Genomic DNA, 15,421 nt, shown 5'->3' on the forward strand with positions numbered 1-15,421 from the left:
CTGCCAAGTGGAAAAATAGTGCCCAAACATTTTATTCACCCAGTACCTCAGAAAATGAAAACGATTTTACATTCCAGCAAAAACGTTTAACATAATTAAGAGTTATTAAAAAGCCTATTGTATTCTATTAGGCTAAAATCTTACATACACAGAGTAATTCCAGAGAAGTACCATTCTCCAGAATACTAAAATGTAAATTATACATACATGATATAATGTCGGTATGGCAGGATTTTCTCAGCAATTCCATTGTTAGAAATAAAAACTGCTACATACCTTTTTGCAGAATAAACTGCCCGCTGTCCCCTGATCTGAAGTTTACCTCTCCTCAGATGGCCGAGAAACAGCAATATGATCTTAACAACTCCGGCTAAAATCATAGTAAAAACTCTGGTAGATTCTTCTTCAAACTCTACCAGAGAAGGAATAACACGCTCCGGTGCTATTAAAAATAACAAACTTTTGATTGAAGAAATAAAACTAAATAAAATCACCATAGTCCTCTCACACATCCTATCTAGTCGTTGGGTGCAAGAGAATGACTGGGGGTGACGTAGAGGGGAGGGGCTATATGCAACTCTGCTGGGTGAATCCTCTTGCACTTCCTGTTGGGGAGGAGTAATATCCCAGAAGTAATGATGACCCGTGGACTGATCACACTTAACTGAAGAAACATATGCTTTTATTAGATGTGCTTAATCAAAATTTCTTGCCGATTTATCACTAGGGAAACTGACCAAAGCCCTTTGGTTTAAAGTACACCACCCAGTTCAGGTGTGTTCCAGACAGAGATATTTAACTGGGTGTATATAAAGCCAGGAAACCTCATCACATTCAGTCTGGATGAGAGGTATAATATTGTAATGTTAGAATTTCATTTTGGTATATTAGAATTACATTGGCTCATTTCATAGTGTTAGGAAATATTAAGAAAGCAATTTTTTGCAGCATTGAGAAACAAGTTTGAAGTATGTGAAATAATATGTAGCCAGGAAGCCTCATCCCATGCAGTCTGGATGAGAGATTGGAAATTCTACTTTGATATATTAGAATTGTATTATTCAGCTTAGTTTGGCTAATTTCATAGTGTTAGGACCAGTCTACCGTGGGACACCTTGTAAGTGGTGACTGGCTGAGCTGAATATGGCCATATTGTGTGACTAAGATCCCATCTTTATTTTTTTTAAAATTAAGAAGGCAATATTTTGCAGCATTAAGAAAAAAGGAAAAAAGTTTAAATATGTGAAATAATTTGTGGTCACATGTGTTTTGAGGTGCGCCACTACCTGTTTCTAAATCATAAATAGACCTATGATGCAGTTGTTTTTCAAAGCTTTACTTTACTTTGAGCCAATCCAGACTGTCATTGCAAACCACAAAATTCAGATCTGCAGTAGTAAAGTGTGGTGCTGATGTCACACTGTTGTTGTTTTTTTAAATAATTTTGTTAACAAAAAAAATTCAACAATAGGAAGCACCAGGGTTATGTTATTGTATCCATTTAATTACAAAAATATTTTCTTCTTTTCCTTATGGGGCATGTCACTGTGCCCTAATGGCTTTGTCAGCCAGTGAGTAATCTGTCCCTAGGGATGAAATGGGCACAAACACACACTTCCTGCTGGGTTCAGCTTTTAAATCAATAACATATATATTAATCATGTTTAGTGAGTGCTGTAGAAAATATAAAACTTTCATGTCTTTATAAAGAGACATCAAGCACTAAATAAAAGTTAGATATAATTATCTATCCAAAAGCAAAGATTAGCAAGATAAAGTATTTTTCTTCTGTTATGTGTGATCAGTCCACGGGTCATCATTACTTCTGGGATATAACTCCTCCCCAACAGGAAATGCAAGAGGATTCACCCAGCAGAGTTGCATATAGCTCCTCCCCTCTACGTCAGTCCCAGTCATTCTCTTGCACCCAACGACTAGATAGGATGTGTGAGAGGACTATGGTGATTATACTTAGTTTTTATGACTTCAATCAAAAGTTTGTTATTTTACAATAGCACCGGAGCGTGTTATTACTTCTCTGGCAGAGTTTGAGGAAGAATCTGCCAGAGTTTTTTACTATGATTTTAACCGGAGTAGTTAAGATCATATTGCTGTTCTCGGCCATCTGAGGGAGGTAAAAGCTTCAGATCAGGGGACAGCGGGCAGATGAATCTGCATTGAGGTATGTAGCAGTTTTTATTTTCTGAATGGAATTGATGAGAAAATCCTGCCATACCGTTATAATGACATGTATGTATACACTTCAGTATTCTGGGGATGGTATTTCACCGGAACTACTCTGTTAAAAGTCACTAATCCTTTTAATAAGTCTTATCATGTTAAACGTTTTTGCTGGAATGTAGAATCGTTTACATTGCTGAGGTACTGAGTGAATAAATATTTGGGCATTATTTTCCACTTGGCAGTTGTTTGCTTTTAAATGTGACAGTTTCGTTTCTCTTCACTGCTGTGTGTGAGAGGGAGGGGCCGTTTTTGGCGCTCTTTGCTACGCATCAAAAATTTCCAGTCAGCTACTCTTATATTTCCTGCATGATCCGGTTCATCTCTGACAGATCTCAGGGGTCTTCAAACTTCTTTGAAGGGAGGTAGATTCTCTCAGCAGAGCTGTGAGAATTTTATATTGACTGTGAATAAAAACGTTGCTCTGTAATTTTTATGTCAAATTTAATTGTTATTATTTTACTAATGGGAACAAACCTTTGCTAAAAGTTGTGTTGTTTTAAAGTTTGATGCTATAACTGTTTTTCAGTTCATTATTTCAACTGTCATTTAATCGTTTAGTACCTCTTTGAGGCACAGTACGTTTTTGCTAAAAAAGATTATAACCAAGTTGCAAGTTTATTGCTAGTGTGTTAAACATGTCTGACTCAGAGGAAGATATCTGTGTCATTTGTTCCAATGCCAAGGTGGAGCCCAATAGAAATTTATGTACTAACTGTATTGATGCTACTTTAAATAAAAGTCAATCTGTACAATGTGAACAAATTTCACCAAACAGCGAGGGGAGAGTTATGCCGACTAACTCGCCTCACGCGGCAGTACCTGCATCTCCCGCCCGGGAGGTGCGTGATATTATGGCGCCTAGTACATCTGGGCGGCCATTACAAATAACATTACAAGATATGGCTACTGTTATGACTGAAGTTTTGTCTAAATTACCAGAACTAAGAGGCAAGCGTGATCACTCTGGGGTGAGAACAGAGTGCGCTGACAATACTAGGGCCATGTCTGATACTGCGTCACAGCTTGCAGAGCATGAGGACGGAGAGCTTCATTCTGTGGGTGACGGTTCTGATCCAAACAGATTGGATTCAGATATTTCAAATTTTAAATTTAAATTGGAGAACCTCCGTGTATTACTAGGGGAGGTCTTAGCAGCTCTCAATGATTGTAACACCGTTGCAATACCAGAGAAACTGTGTAGGTTGGATAAATACTTTGCGGGTACCGGCGAGTACTGACGTTTTTCCTATACCTAAGAGACTAACTGAAATTGTTACTAAGGAGTGGGATAGACCCGGTGTGCCGTTCTCACCCCCTCCGATATTTAGAAAAATGTTTCCAATAGACGCCACCACACGGGACTTATGGCAAACGGTCCCTAAGGTGGAGGGAGCAGTTTCTACTTTAGCTAAGCGTACCACTATCCCGGTGGAGGATAGCTGTGCTTTTTCAGATCCAATGGATAAAAAATTAGAGGGTTACCTTAAGAAAATGTTTGTTCAACAAGGTTTTATATTGCAACCCCTTGCATGTATCGCACCGATTACGGCTGCGGCAGCATTTTGGATTGAGTCTCTGGAAGAGAACCTTAGTTCATCTACGCTAGACGACATTACGGACAGGCTTAGAGTCCTTAAACTAGCTAATTCATTCATTTCGGAGGCCGTAGTACATTTAACCAAACTCACGGCTAAGAACTCAGGATTCGCCATACAGGCACGTAGGGCGCTGTGGCTAAAATCCTGGTCAGCTGATGTTACTTCTAAGTCCAAATTACTTAATATACCTTTCAAGGGGCAGTCTTTATTTGGGCCCGGTTTGAAAGAAATTATCGCTGACATTACAGGAGGTAAGGGCCACGCCCTACCTCAAGACAAAGCCAAAGCTAAGGCTAGACAGTCTAATTTTCGTCCCTTTCGGAATTTCAAAACAGGAGCAGCATCAACCTCCACTGCACCAAAACAGGAAGGAGCTGTTGCTCGTTACAGGCAAGGCTGGAAGCCTAACCAGTCCTGGAACAAGAGCAAGCAGGCCAGGAAACCTGCTGCTGCCCCAAAGACAGCATGAACCGAATGCCCCCGATCCGGGACCGGATCTAGTGGGGGGCAGACTTTCTCTCTTCGCCCAGGCCTGGGCAAGAGATGTTCAGGATCCCTGGGCACTAGAGATCATATCTCAGGGATACCTTCTAGACTTCAAATTATCTCCCCCAAGAGGGAGATTTCATCTGTCAAGGTTGTCAACAAACCAGATAAAGAAAGAAGCGTTTCTACGCTGTGTACAAGATCTGTTATTAATGGGAGTGATCCATCCGGTTCCGCGGTCGGAACAAGGACAAGGGTTCTACTCAAACCTGTTTGTGGTTCCCAAAAAAGAGGGAACTTTCAGGCCAATTTTAGATTTAAAGATTCTAAACAAATTCCTAAGAGTTCCATCGTTCAAAATGGAAACTATTCGGACAATCTTACCCATGATCCAAAAGGGTCAGTACATGACCACAGTGGATTTAAAAGATGCTTACCTTCACATACCGATCCACAAAGATCATCACCGGTATCTAAGGTTTGCCTTCTTAGACAGGCACTACCAGTTTGTAGCTCTTCCATTCGGATTGGCTACGGCTCCAAGAATCTTCACAAAGGTTCTGGGTGCCCTTCTGGCGGTACTAAGACCGCGAGGGATTTCGGTAGCTCCGTACCTAGACGACATTCTAATACAAGCTTCAAGCTTTCAAACTGCCAAGTCTCATACAGAGCTAGTTCTGGCATTTCTAAGGTCGCATGGATGGAAAGTGAACGAAAAGAAGAGTTCTCTTTTTCCTCTCACAAGAGTTCCATTCTTGGGGACTCTTATAGATTCTGTAGAAATGAAGATTTACCTGACAGAAGACAGGTTAACAAAGCTTCAAAATGCATGCCGTGTCCTTCATTCCATTCAACACCCGTCAGTAGCTCAATGCATGGAGGTGATCGGCTTAATGGTAGCGGCAATGGACATAGTACCTTTTGCACGCCTACACCTCAGACCGCTGCAATTGTGCATGCTAAGTCAGTGGAATGGGGATTACTCAGATTTGTCCCCTACTCTGAATCTGAATCAAGAGACCAGAAATTCTCTTCTATGGTGGCTTTATCGGCCACACCTGTCCAGGGGGATGCCATTCAGCAGGCCAGACTGGACAATTGTAACAACAGACGCCAGCCTACTAGGTTGGGGCGCTGTCTGGAATTCTCTGAAGGCTCAGGGACTATGGAATCAGGAGGAGAGTCTCCTTCCAATAAACATTCTGGAATTGAGAGCAGTTCTCAATGCCCTTCTGGCTTGGCCCCAATTAACAACTCGGGGGTTCATCAGGTTTCAGTCGGACAACATCACGACTGTAGCTTACATCAACCATCAAGGAGGGACAAGAAGCTCCCTAGCAATGATGGAAGTATCAAAGATAATTCGCTGGGCAGAGTCTCACTCTTGCCACCTGTCAGCAATCCACATCCCGGGAGTGGAGAACTGGGAGGCGGATTTCTTGAGTCGCCAGACTTTTCATCCGGGGGAGTGGGAACTTCATCCGGAGGTCTTTGCCCAAATACTTCGAAGTTGGGGCAAACCAGAGATAGATCTCATGGCGTCTCGCCAGAACGCCAAACTTCCTCGCTACGGGTCCAGATCCAGGGATCCGGGAGCGGTTCTGATAGATGCTTTGACAGCACCTTGGAACTTCGGGATGGCCTATGTGTTTCCACCCTTCCCGCTGCTTCCTCGATTGATTGCCAAAATCAAACAGGAGAGAGCATCAGTGATTCTAATAGCGCCTGCATGGCCACGCAGGACTTGGTATGCAGATCTAGTGGACATGTCATCCTGTCCGCCTTGGTCTCTACCTCTAAGACAGGACCTTCTGATACAGGGTCCGTTCAAACATCAAAATCTAACTTCTCTGAAGCTGACTGCTTGGAAATTGAACGCTTGATTTTATCAAAACGTGGTTTTTCTGAGTCGGTTATTGATACCCTGATACAGGCTAGGAAGCCTGTTACCAGAAGGATTTACCATAAAATATGGCGTAAATACCTATACTGGTGCGAATCCAAAGGTTACTCCTGGAGTAAGGTTAGGATCGCTAGGATATTGTCTTTTCTACAAGAAGGCTTAGAAAAGGGTTTATCAGCTAGTTCACTAAAGGGACAGATTTCAGCTCTGTCCATCTTGTTGCACAGGCGTCTGTCAGAAAATCCAGACGTCCAGGCTTTTTGTCAGGCTTTAGCTAGGATCAAGCCTGTGTTTAAAGCTGTTGCTCCGCCATGGAGTTTAAATTTAGTTCTTAACGTTTTACAGGGTGTTCCGTTTGAACCCCTTCATTCCATTGATATAAAATTGTTATCTTGGAAAGTTCTGTTTTTAATGGCTATTTCCTCGGCTCGAAGAGTCTCTGAGTTATCAGCCTTACATTGTGATTCTCCTTATCTGATTTTTCACTTAGACAAGGTAGTTCTGCGTACTAAACCTGGGTTCTTACCTAAGGTAGTCACTAACAGGAACATCAATCAAGAGATTGTTGTTCCATCCTTGTGCCCAAATCCTTCTTCAAAGAAGGAACGTCTTCTACACAATCTGGATGTAGTTCGTGCCCTCAAGTTCTACTTGCAGGCAACTAAAGATTTTCGCCAAACTTCTTCCCTGTTTGTCGTTTATTCTGGACAGAGGAGAGGTCAAAAAGCTTCTGCTACCTCTCTCTCTTTTTGGCTTCGTAGCATAATACGTTTAGCCTATGAGACTGCTGGACAGCAGCCTCCTGAAAGAATTACAGCTCACTCCACTAGAGCTGTGGCTTCCACTTGGGCTTTTAAGAATGAGGCCTCTGTTGAACAGATTTGCAAGGCTGCAACTTGGTCTTCGCTTCATACTTTTTCCAAATTTTACAAATTTGATACTTTTGCTTCTTCGGAGGCTATTTTTGGGAGAAAGGTTCTTCAGGCAGTGGTTCCTTCTGTATAATGAGCCTGCCTATCCCTCCCGTCATCCGTGTACTTTTGCTTTGGTATTGGTATCCCAGAAGTAATGATGACCCGTGGACTGATCACACATAACAGAAGAAAACATAATTTATGCTTACCTGATAAATTCCTTTCTTCTGTTGTGTGATCAGTCCACGGCCCGCCCTGTTTTAAGGCAGGTAAATATCTTTTAAATTATACTCCAGTCACCACTTCACCCTTGGTTACTCCTTTCTCGTTGATTCTTGGTCGAATGACTGGGACTGACGTAGAGGGGAGGAGCTATATGCAACTCTGCTGGGTGAATCCTCTTGCATTTCCTGTTGGGGAGGAGTTATATCCCAGAAGTAATGATGACCCGTGGACTGATCACACAACAGAAGAAAGGAATTTATCAGGTAAGCATAAATTATGTTATTTAATTATATTGGCACCGGAAACCCCAAACATTTCATTCATGATTTGACTAGAACATACAATTTTAAACATCTTTCAAATGTATTTTTATTATGACATATGCTTCATTCTCTTGTTATCCTTTGCTGAAAAAACAGCAATGCACTACTGGCAGCTATATGAACATATCTAGTTAGCCAATCACAAGAGGCAAGTGTGTACAGGTACCAATCAGCAGCTAGCTGCCACTAGTGTAGGATATGTGCATACTCATTTCAACAATGGATACCAAGAGAACAAAGCAAATTTGAAAAGAGAAGTGATTTTAAAAGGTGTCTTTAAATAAAATATTTTGATTCTTGCAAGTTAATTTTGACTTTCCTGTCCTTTTAATTATGAAAAAATAAGTATAATGTTTTATTTATATTATATTAGTATGACACTGTGTTTTTTGTTACTTTCTTTCCTGTTGTCTCAAGGAAAACTGAAAAGACAACATTAGTTCCCTAGAACAAGATCAAATCTACTCACGGTCAACAGGAAATGCATCAACTTCAGTCTTTATGATGGTCACATGATCCTCAGTGCATGGCTCCGCATTCTCTAACTTCACCTCTAAACTGTCTGACGGAACCAATGTATAACCTGGTAAAGGCAATAACATAATCCATCATTTATAGCACGCAGAGGGAGCTCATTAGATAATTGCTCATTACAATTCTTTATTACATATATTCTAGGAAACAACTGTACCGGATCTTTGATATGTGAGGAATGGGGAGGGTTACTGTACCAGATCTGTGATATGTGAGGAATGAGGAGGGTTACTGTACCGGATCTGTAATATGTGAGGAATGAGGAGGGTTACTGTACCGGATCTGTGATAGGTGAGGAATGAGGAGGGTTACTGTACTGGATCTGTGATATGTGAGGAATGAGGAGGGTTACTGTACCGGATCTGTGATAGGTGAGGAATGAGGAGGGTTACTGTACCAGATCTGTGATAGGTGAGGAATGAGGAGGGTTACTGTACTGGATCTGTGATATGTGAGCAATGAGGAGGGTTACTGTACCGGATCTGTGATAGGTGAGGAATGAGGAGGGTTACTGTACCAGATCTGTGATAGGTGAGGAATGGGGAGGGTTACTGTACCAGATCTGTGATATGTGAGGAATGGGGAGGGTTACTGTACCGGATCTGTGATATGTAAGGAATGAGGAGGGTAACTGTACCGGATCTGTGATATGTGAGGAATGAGGAGGGTTACTGTACCGGATCTGTGATAGGTGAGGAATGAGGAGGGTTACTGTACCAGATCTGTGATATGTGAGGAATGAGGAGGGTTACTGTACCGGATATGTGATAAGTGAGGAATGAGGAGGGTTACTGTACCGGATCTGTGATATGTGAGGAATGAGGAGGGTTACTGTACAGGATATGTGATATGTGAGGAATGAGGAGGGTTACTGTACCGGATATGTGATATGTGAGGAATGAGGAGGGTTACTGTACCAGATCTGTGATATGTGAGGAATGGGGAGGGTTACTGTACCAGATCTGTGATATGTGAGGAATGAGGAGGGTTACTGTACCGGATATGTGATAAGTGAGGAATGAGGAGGGTTACTGTACCGGATCTGTGATATGTGAGGAATGAGGAGGGTTACTGTACAGGATATGTGATATGTGAGGAATGAGGAGGGTTACTGTACCGGATCTGTGATATGTGAGGAATGAGGAGGGTTACTGTACAGGATATGTGATATGTGAGGAATGAGGAGGGTTACTGTACAGAATCTGTGATATGTGAGGAATGAGGAGGGTTACTGTACAGGATCTGCAATATGTGAGGAATGAAGAGGGTTACTGTACCAGATCTGTGATATGTGAGGAATGAGGAGGGTTACTGTACCGGATCTGTGATATGTGAGGAATGAGGAGGGTTACTGTACCGGATCTGTGATATGTGAGGAATGAGGAACCTGTCTACTGGTATCAAGGAGGTTTCCTTCGGTGTTGTCACAGGATCATCTAAATGTCGGGATAAGGCATCTGCCTTCTTATTCCTATGAGCAGGGCGATAAGTGATGAGGTAATTGAATCTTGCTAAAAATAAGTTCCAACGGACTTGGCAAGAACTGAGAGTCCTATTGCTTTTCAGATATTCCAGGTTTTTATGGTCTGTATAAATTAATAATGGAATGCAGGTGCCTTCTAATAGATGTCTCCATTGTTCCAGGGCGCTTTTAATTGCCAACAATTCCTTATCTCCAATTGGGTAATTAATCTCAGCAGTATTAAGTACCCTTGAGAAGTAGGCTACAGGGTGTAGGGGGTCAGTAGGAGATGATCTTTGAGAAAGGATAGCCCCCAAGGCGTAGTTTGAAGCATCAACTTCTAATATATATTGTAAATCTGGGTTGGGAAACCGAAGAATGGGTGCAGTAGTGAAAGCATTTTTCAGGTGGTTAAATATTTGTTGTAAGTTTTCATTCCAGGCGAATCTTCTGTCAGCTTTTGTCAAGTTTGTTAGGGGTCTTGTTAAATCAGCAAAATTCTTGATAAACTTCCGGTAGAAGTTTGCAAAACCCATAAACCTCTGAATTTCTTTTTTACTTTTGGGTACAAGCCAGTCCAGAATCGCTGAAATCTTAGCGTTATCCATTTGTATGCCATCCTGCGAAATGGAGTAGCCTAGGAACTTAATTTCTTTGGCGTGAAATACACATTTTTCTAATTTTACATATAATGAGTTGTCTCTAAGACGGTTTAGAACTATGGTGACATGTTTTATATGTTCCTGAAGTGTAGAGGAGTAAATGAGGATATCATCCAAGTAAATGACCATGAAGAGGTCTAAAAGATCTTTGAATATGTCATTGATGAAGTATTGAAATGTGGCTGGAGCATTACAAAGGCCAAAGGGCATGACTGTGTATTCAAATAACCCATAGCGAGTGCGGAAGGCAGTAAGCCACTCATGTCCAGACTTAATGCGCACTAAATTGTAAGCACCCCTGAGGTCTAATTTTGTGTATATGATAGCGTTACATAACCTATCAATGAGTTGAGGAATTAAGGGCAGAGGATAACGATTTTTAATGGTACGTTTATTTAATTCCCTGTAATCAATGATGGGTCTCAGGGACTGATCTTTGCTTCTAACAAAGAAAATACCTGCCCCCGCAGGGGAAGTAGAAGGGCGAATAAACCCCTTTTGTAAATTCTCTTTTAAGTAAGTTTTGAGATGGTTCAGTTCTGGCACAGATAAAGGAAATATATGGCCATAAGGGATGTCCACGCCCGGTAACAAGTCTATTGGGCAATCGTAAACCCTATGTGGTGGGAGATTCCCTGACTCTTTTTTATCAAAGACATCTGAAAAGGATGCATACTCTGTTGGGAACTGGTTAGGATTAGTCAGTAAAAGTTGTTCTTGATGCAGACAAGTATCAGTACAATATTGAGAACTATAATGTACATCTGATTTCGACCACACTATGGTTGGATCATGTTGTTTGAACCAAGTAATGCCCAGTATGATAGGATATAATGGTGATGGTATAACATCAAAACTGATAAACTCTGAATGAAGTGTTTGTGTTGTTACCCTTAGTGGAATCGTATGGTATAATATAGGACCTGAAGAAATCTCTTTACCATCTACAAAACGAAGAACACTAGGGACAGCCTTTTTCACAAGTGGTATTTTATTTATACGTGTATAGTGCTCATCTATATAATTGTGACTTGCTCCAGAATCAAGGATTGCTTGGGAGTTGACCCGATGGTGTTCCCACTGCAATAAGACAGGAAGAGAGCAGTGAGTAGCATGTATTTGTTTAGCAGATAAACAAAGTTCAGAGGATCTTGGCTTACCCTTCCTGCGTATTAGTTCAAGGCAGTCCTTAACAGAGTGGTCCAAACCCCCGCAGTACATACACAAGTCGTTAGCTTTTCTCCTGAGCTTCTCTTGCTGGGTAAGCGGGCCTCTAATGAAACCCGGGACTGCAGTAGCTCTTGTAGGAGACTTCTGGGGAAGTGCAGTGTTTGTGTTGTGAGTGATAGTTTTAGGTGTGGGGTCTGAATGTGCCCTTTCTGAGCGTCTCTCCCTAATACGCCTATCATGGGTGATACAGATGTCTATTAACTCCTCCAGTAATGGTTGTCTAGCCAACTCATCTTTCAGGGAGTCTGAGAGGCCTAAACGGAACTGATTGCGTAGTGACAAATCATTCCATTGTGTATCTAAAGACCATTTTTTAAAGTCAGTGATATAGTCTTCGACGGGCCTTCTATTTTGGCGTAGGGAGCGCATTGCTGTTTCAGCAGATAACTGCTTGAAAGGAACGTCGTAGAGCTGACCCATTGCTTTAAAAAATTGATCCAAGGAGTTAAGAATAGGATCATTTGTTTTAAAAAAAAAGATTTGCCCAGATATGTGGTTCTCCACGTAAATAGGATATAGTAGTGAGAACTTTTAGGTGTTCATTACAGTAAGTTTTAGGTTTAAGTTGGAAATACAGATAGCATGAGTTCTTAAATTCTCTGAACTCAGCTCTATGGCCACTAAATGGTTGGGGTTCATGTGTACTAAGACTTGATTTTAATGCATCAATCTTGTCATTGATGTACTGCTTAAGGTTAGTGTTTTCTACTTGTAAAGCAGTTAACCCTTTAGCTAGGTTATCTACTGTCTGGGTTAGGGCCTCAACATGTGAGAATAGAGCTGCTGGGTCCATCATAGGGCTTGGTTATTAGTCAGGCTCAGTAGAGAATTTTGTTAAAATTCTTATCTGTAGGGAGAAAGAAAGATCATAAGGACCTCAACTGCAGAGTTTTGTGTGTTGGTAGATGAATCTATATTACTGCGTTTTGTGAGGACAAATAACAGCCAGTAACCTTAGAAACAACTAGCTGATATTATAAGGGTCTGCAAAACTGTTGCTGGGACGTTAAAGCAGTTGGCTCTACCCAGAAGAGCAGTTCCTATGCAGCAAATGCGGAACGTGCCTAAAATATAGTAACAGTACGTATGTGTCAATTTTGGTTAATAATCCTGTTCTAGCAACTTGGAAGGACAAAGACCTAAATTCGTTATTTGAGCTCTGTGTGCAGAGATAATATGGCAAATGCTAACAGGTTAATAGCGGTTCAGAAACACACTCAGGATTTGGAGCGCAGGTCGTTAGTATGGAGTAAATTCTGAACTGAAAGTACTTACAAGCGTGACTTGCAGCCAGATGGTCTTTCCGTGAGTGCCAGAAATCCCTGCTTCAGAGTGAGAGGAAGTTAAGAGCAGAAGTCAGGGAAAACCCCTGGTAGGATCCGTGAGCTTGGTCCGGTGTGTGTACAGCGTGTCCGTTGGCGGGTGACGTCACCGCAGCTGGGTTGCGCTGAGTAGAGGAGCTGTAACTTGCGGCGTGGTTCAGGGGAGGTGTGTCAAGGAAACACACGAGAGCTGAACTGAGATAGCAACAAAATAACCAAGCAATGTAACGGAAGTCCTGTGGAACTTTTATGTGAGTCTGAACTGGGAGGAGTGCTTATGATTAAAGGAAATGTTAGGCATAAGGATAGCAAGGAGACTTAGATTTAGTAGGAAACATGACACATATGTGAGGAATGAGGAGGGTTACTGTAACTGATCTGTGATATGTGAGGAATGAGGAGGGTTACTGTAACTGATCTGTGATATGTGAGGAATGAGGAGGGTTACTGTACTGGATCTGTGATATGTGAGGAATGAGGAGGGTTACTGTACCGGATCTGTGATATGTGAGGAATGAGGAGGGTTACTGTACCGGATCTGTGATATGTGAGGAATGAGGAGGGTTACTGTACCGGATCTGTGATATGTGAGGAATGAGGAGGGTTACTGTACCAGATCTGTGATATGTGAGGAATGGGAAGGGTTACTGTACCGGATCTGTGATATGTGAGGAATGAGGAGAGTTACTGTACTGGATCTGTGATATGTGAGGAATGAGGAGGGTTACTATACCGGATCTGTGATAGGTGAGGAATGAGGAGGGTTACTGTACCAGATCTGTGATATGTGAGGAATGAGGAGGGTTACTGTACCGGATCTGTGATATGTGAGGAATGAGGAGGGTCACTGTACCGGATCTGTGATATGTGAGGAATGAGGAGGGTTACTGTACCGGATCTGTGATATGTGAGGAATGAGGAGGGTTACTGTACCGGATCTGTGATATGTGAGGAATGAGGAGGGGTACTGTACCAGATCTGTGATATGTGAGGAATGAGGAGGGTTACTGTAACTGATCTGTGATATGCGAGGAATGAGGAGGGTTACTTTACCAGATCTGTGATATGTGAGGAATGAGGAGGGTTACTGTGCCGGATCTGTAATATGTGAGGAATGAGGAGGGTTACTGTACCAGATCTGTGCTATGTGAGGAATGAGGAGGGTTACTGTACCGGATCTGTAATATGTGAGGAATGAGGAGGGTTACTGTACCGGATCTGTGATATGTGAGGAATGAGGAGGGTTACTGTACCGGATCTGTGATATGTGAGGAATGAGGAGGGTTACTGTACCGGATTAGAGAGGAATGGGGAGGGTTACTGTACCGGATCTGTGATATGTGAGGAATGAGGAGGGTTACTGTACCGGATCTGTGATATGTGAGGAATGAGGAGGGTTACTGTACCGGATCTGTGATATGTGAGGAATGAGGAGGGTTACTGTACCGGATCTGTGATATGTGAGGAATAAGGAGGGTTACTGTACCGGATTTGTGATATGTGAGGAATAAGTAGCGTTACTGTACCGGATCTGTGATATGTGAGGAATGAGGAGGGTTACTGTACCGGATCTGTGATATGTGAGGAATGAGGAGGGTTACTGTACCGGATCAGAGAGGAATGGGGAGGGTTACTGTACCGGATCTGTGATATGTGAGGAATAAGTAGCGTTACTGTACCGGATCTGTGATATGTGAGGAATGAGGAGGGTTACTGTACCGGATCTGTGATATGTGAGGAATGAGGAGGGTTACTGTACCGGATCAGAGAGGAATGGGGAGGGTTACTGTACCGGATCTGTGATATGTGAGGAATGAGGAGGGTTACTGTACCGGATCTGTGATATGTGAGGAATGAGGAGGGTTACTGTACCGGATCTGTTATATGTGAGGAATGTGGAGGGATACTGTACCAGATCTGTGATATGTGAGGAATGAGGAGGGTTACTGTACCGGATCTGTGATATGTGAGGAATGAGAAGGGTTAATGTAACGGATCTGTGATATGTGAGGAATGAGGAAGGTTACTGTACCAGATCTGTGATATGTGAGGAATGAGGAGGGTTACTGTACCAGATCTGTGATATGTAAGGAATGAGGAGGGTTACTGTACCGGATCTGTGATATGTGAGCAATGAGGAGAGTTACTGTAACGGATCTGTTATATGTGAGGAATGAGGAGGGTTACTGTACCGGATCTGTAATATGTGAGGAATGAGGAGGGTTACTGTACCGGATCTGTGATAGCTGAAGAATGAGGAGGATTACTGTACCGGATATGTGAGGAATGAGGAGGGTTACTGTACCGGATCTGTGAGGAATGAGGAGGGTTACTATACCGGATCTGTGAGGAATGAGGAGGGTTACTGTACCGGATCTGTGATATGTGAGGAATGAGGAGGGTTACTGTACCGGATCTGTGATATCTGATGAATGAGGAGCGTTACTGTATCGGATCTGTGATATGTGAGGAATGAGGAGGGTTACTCTACCGGATCTGTGATATGTGAGGAATGAGG

The 15,421-nt window shown here is 42.3% G+C and overlaps 1 protein-coding gene across 4 annotated transcripts in view; it reads right to left on the reverse strand.

The window, feature by feature from the left end:
- LOC128659723 (oocyte zinc finger protein XlCOF6-like) overlaps positions 1-15,421 on the reverse strand; it is a 139,789-nt gene that overhangs the window by 104,647 nt on the left and 19,721 nt on the right. For all 4 annotated transcript variants that reach the window (XM_053713302.1, XM_053713301.1, XM_053713300.1 and 1 more), the window contains exon 3: positions 8,163-8,276. In XM_053713302.1, the coding sequence (XP_053569277.1) occupies positions 8,163-8,276 (114 nt within the window). The remainder of the gene's footprint in view (positions 1-8,162; positions 8,277-15,421) is intronic.

Source organism: Bombina bombina, chromosome 5 (assembly GCF_027579735.1).
Source record: "Bombina bombina isolate aBomBom1 chromosome 5, aBomBom1.pri, whole genome shotgun sequence".
Lineage (NCBI taxonomy): Eukaryota > Metazoa > Chordata > Amphibia > Anura > Bombinatoridae > Bombina > Bombina bombina.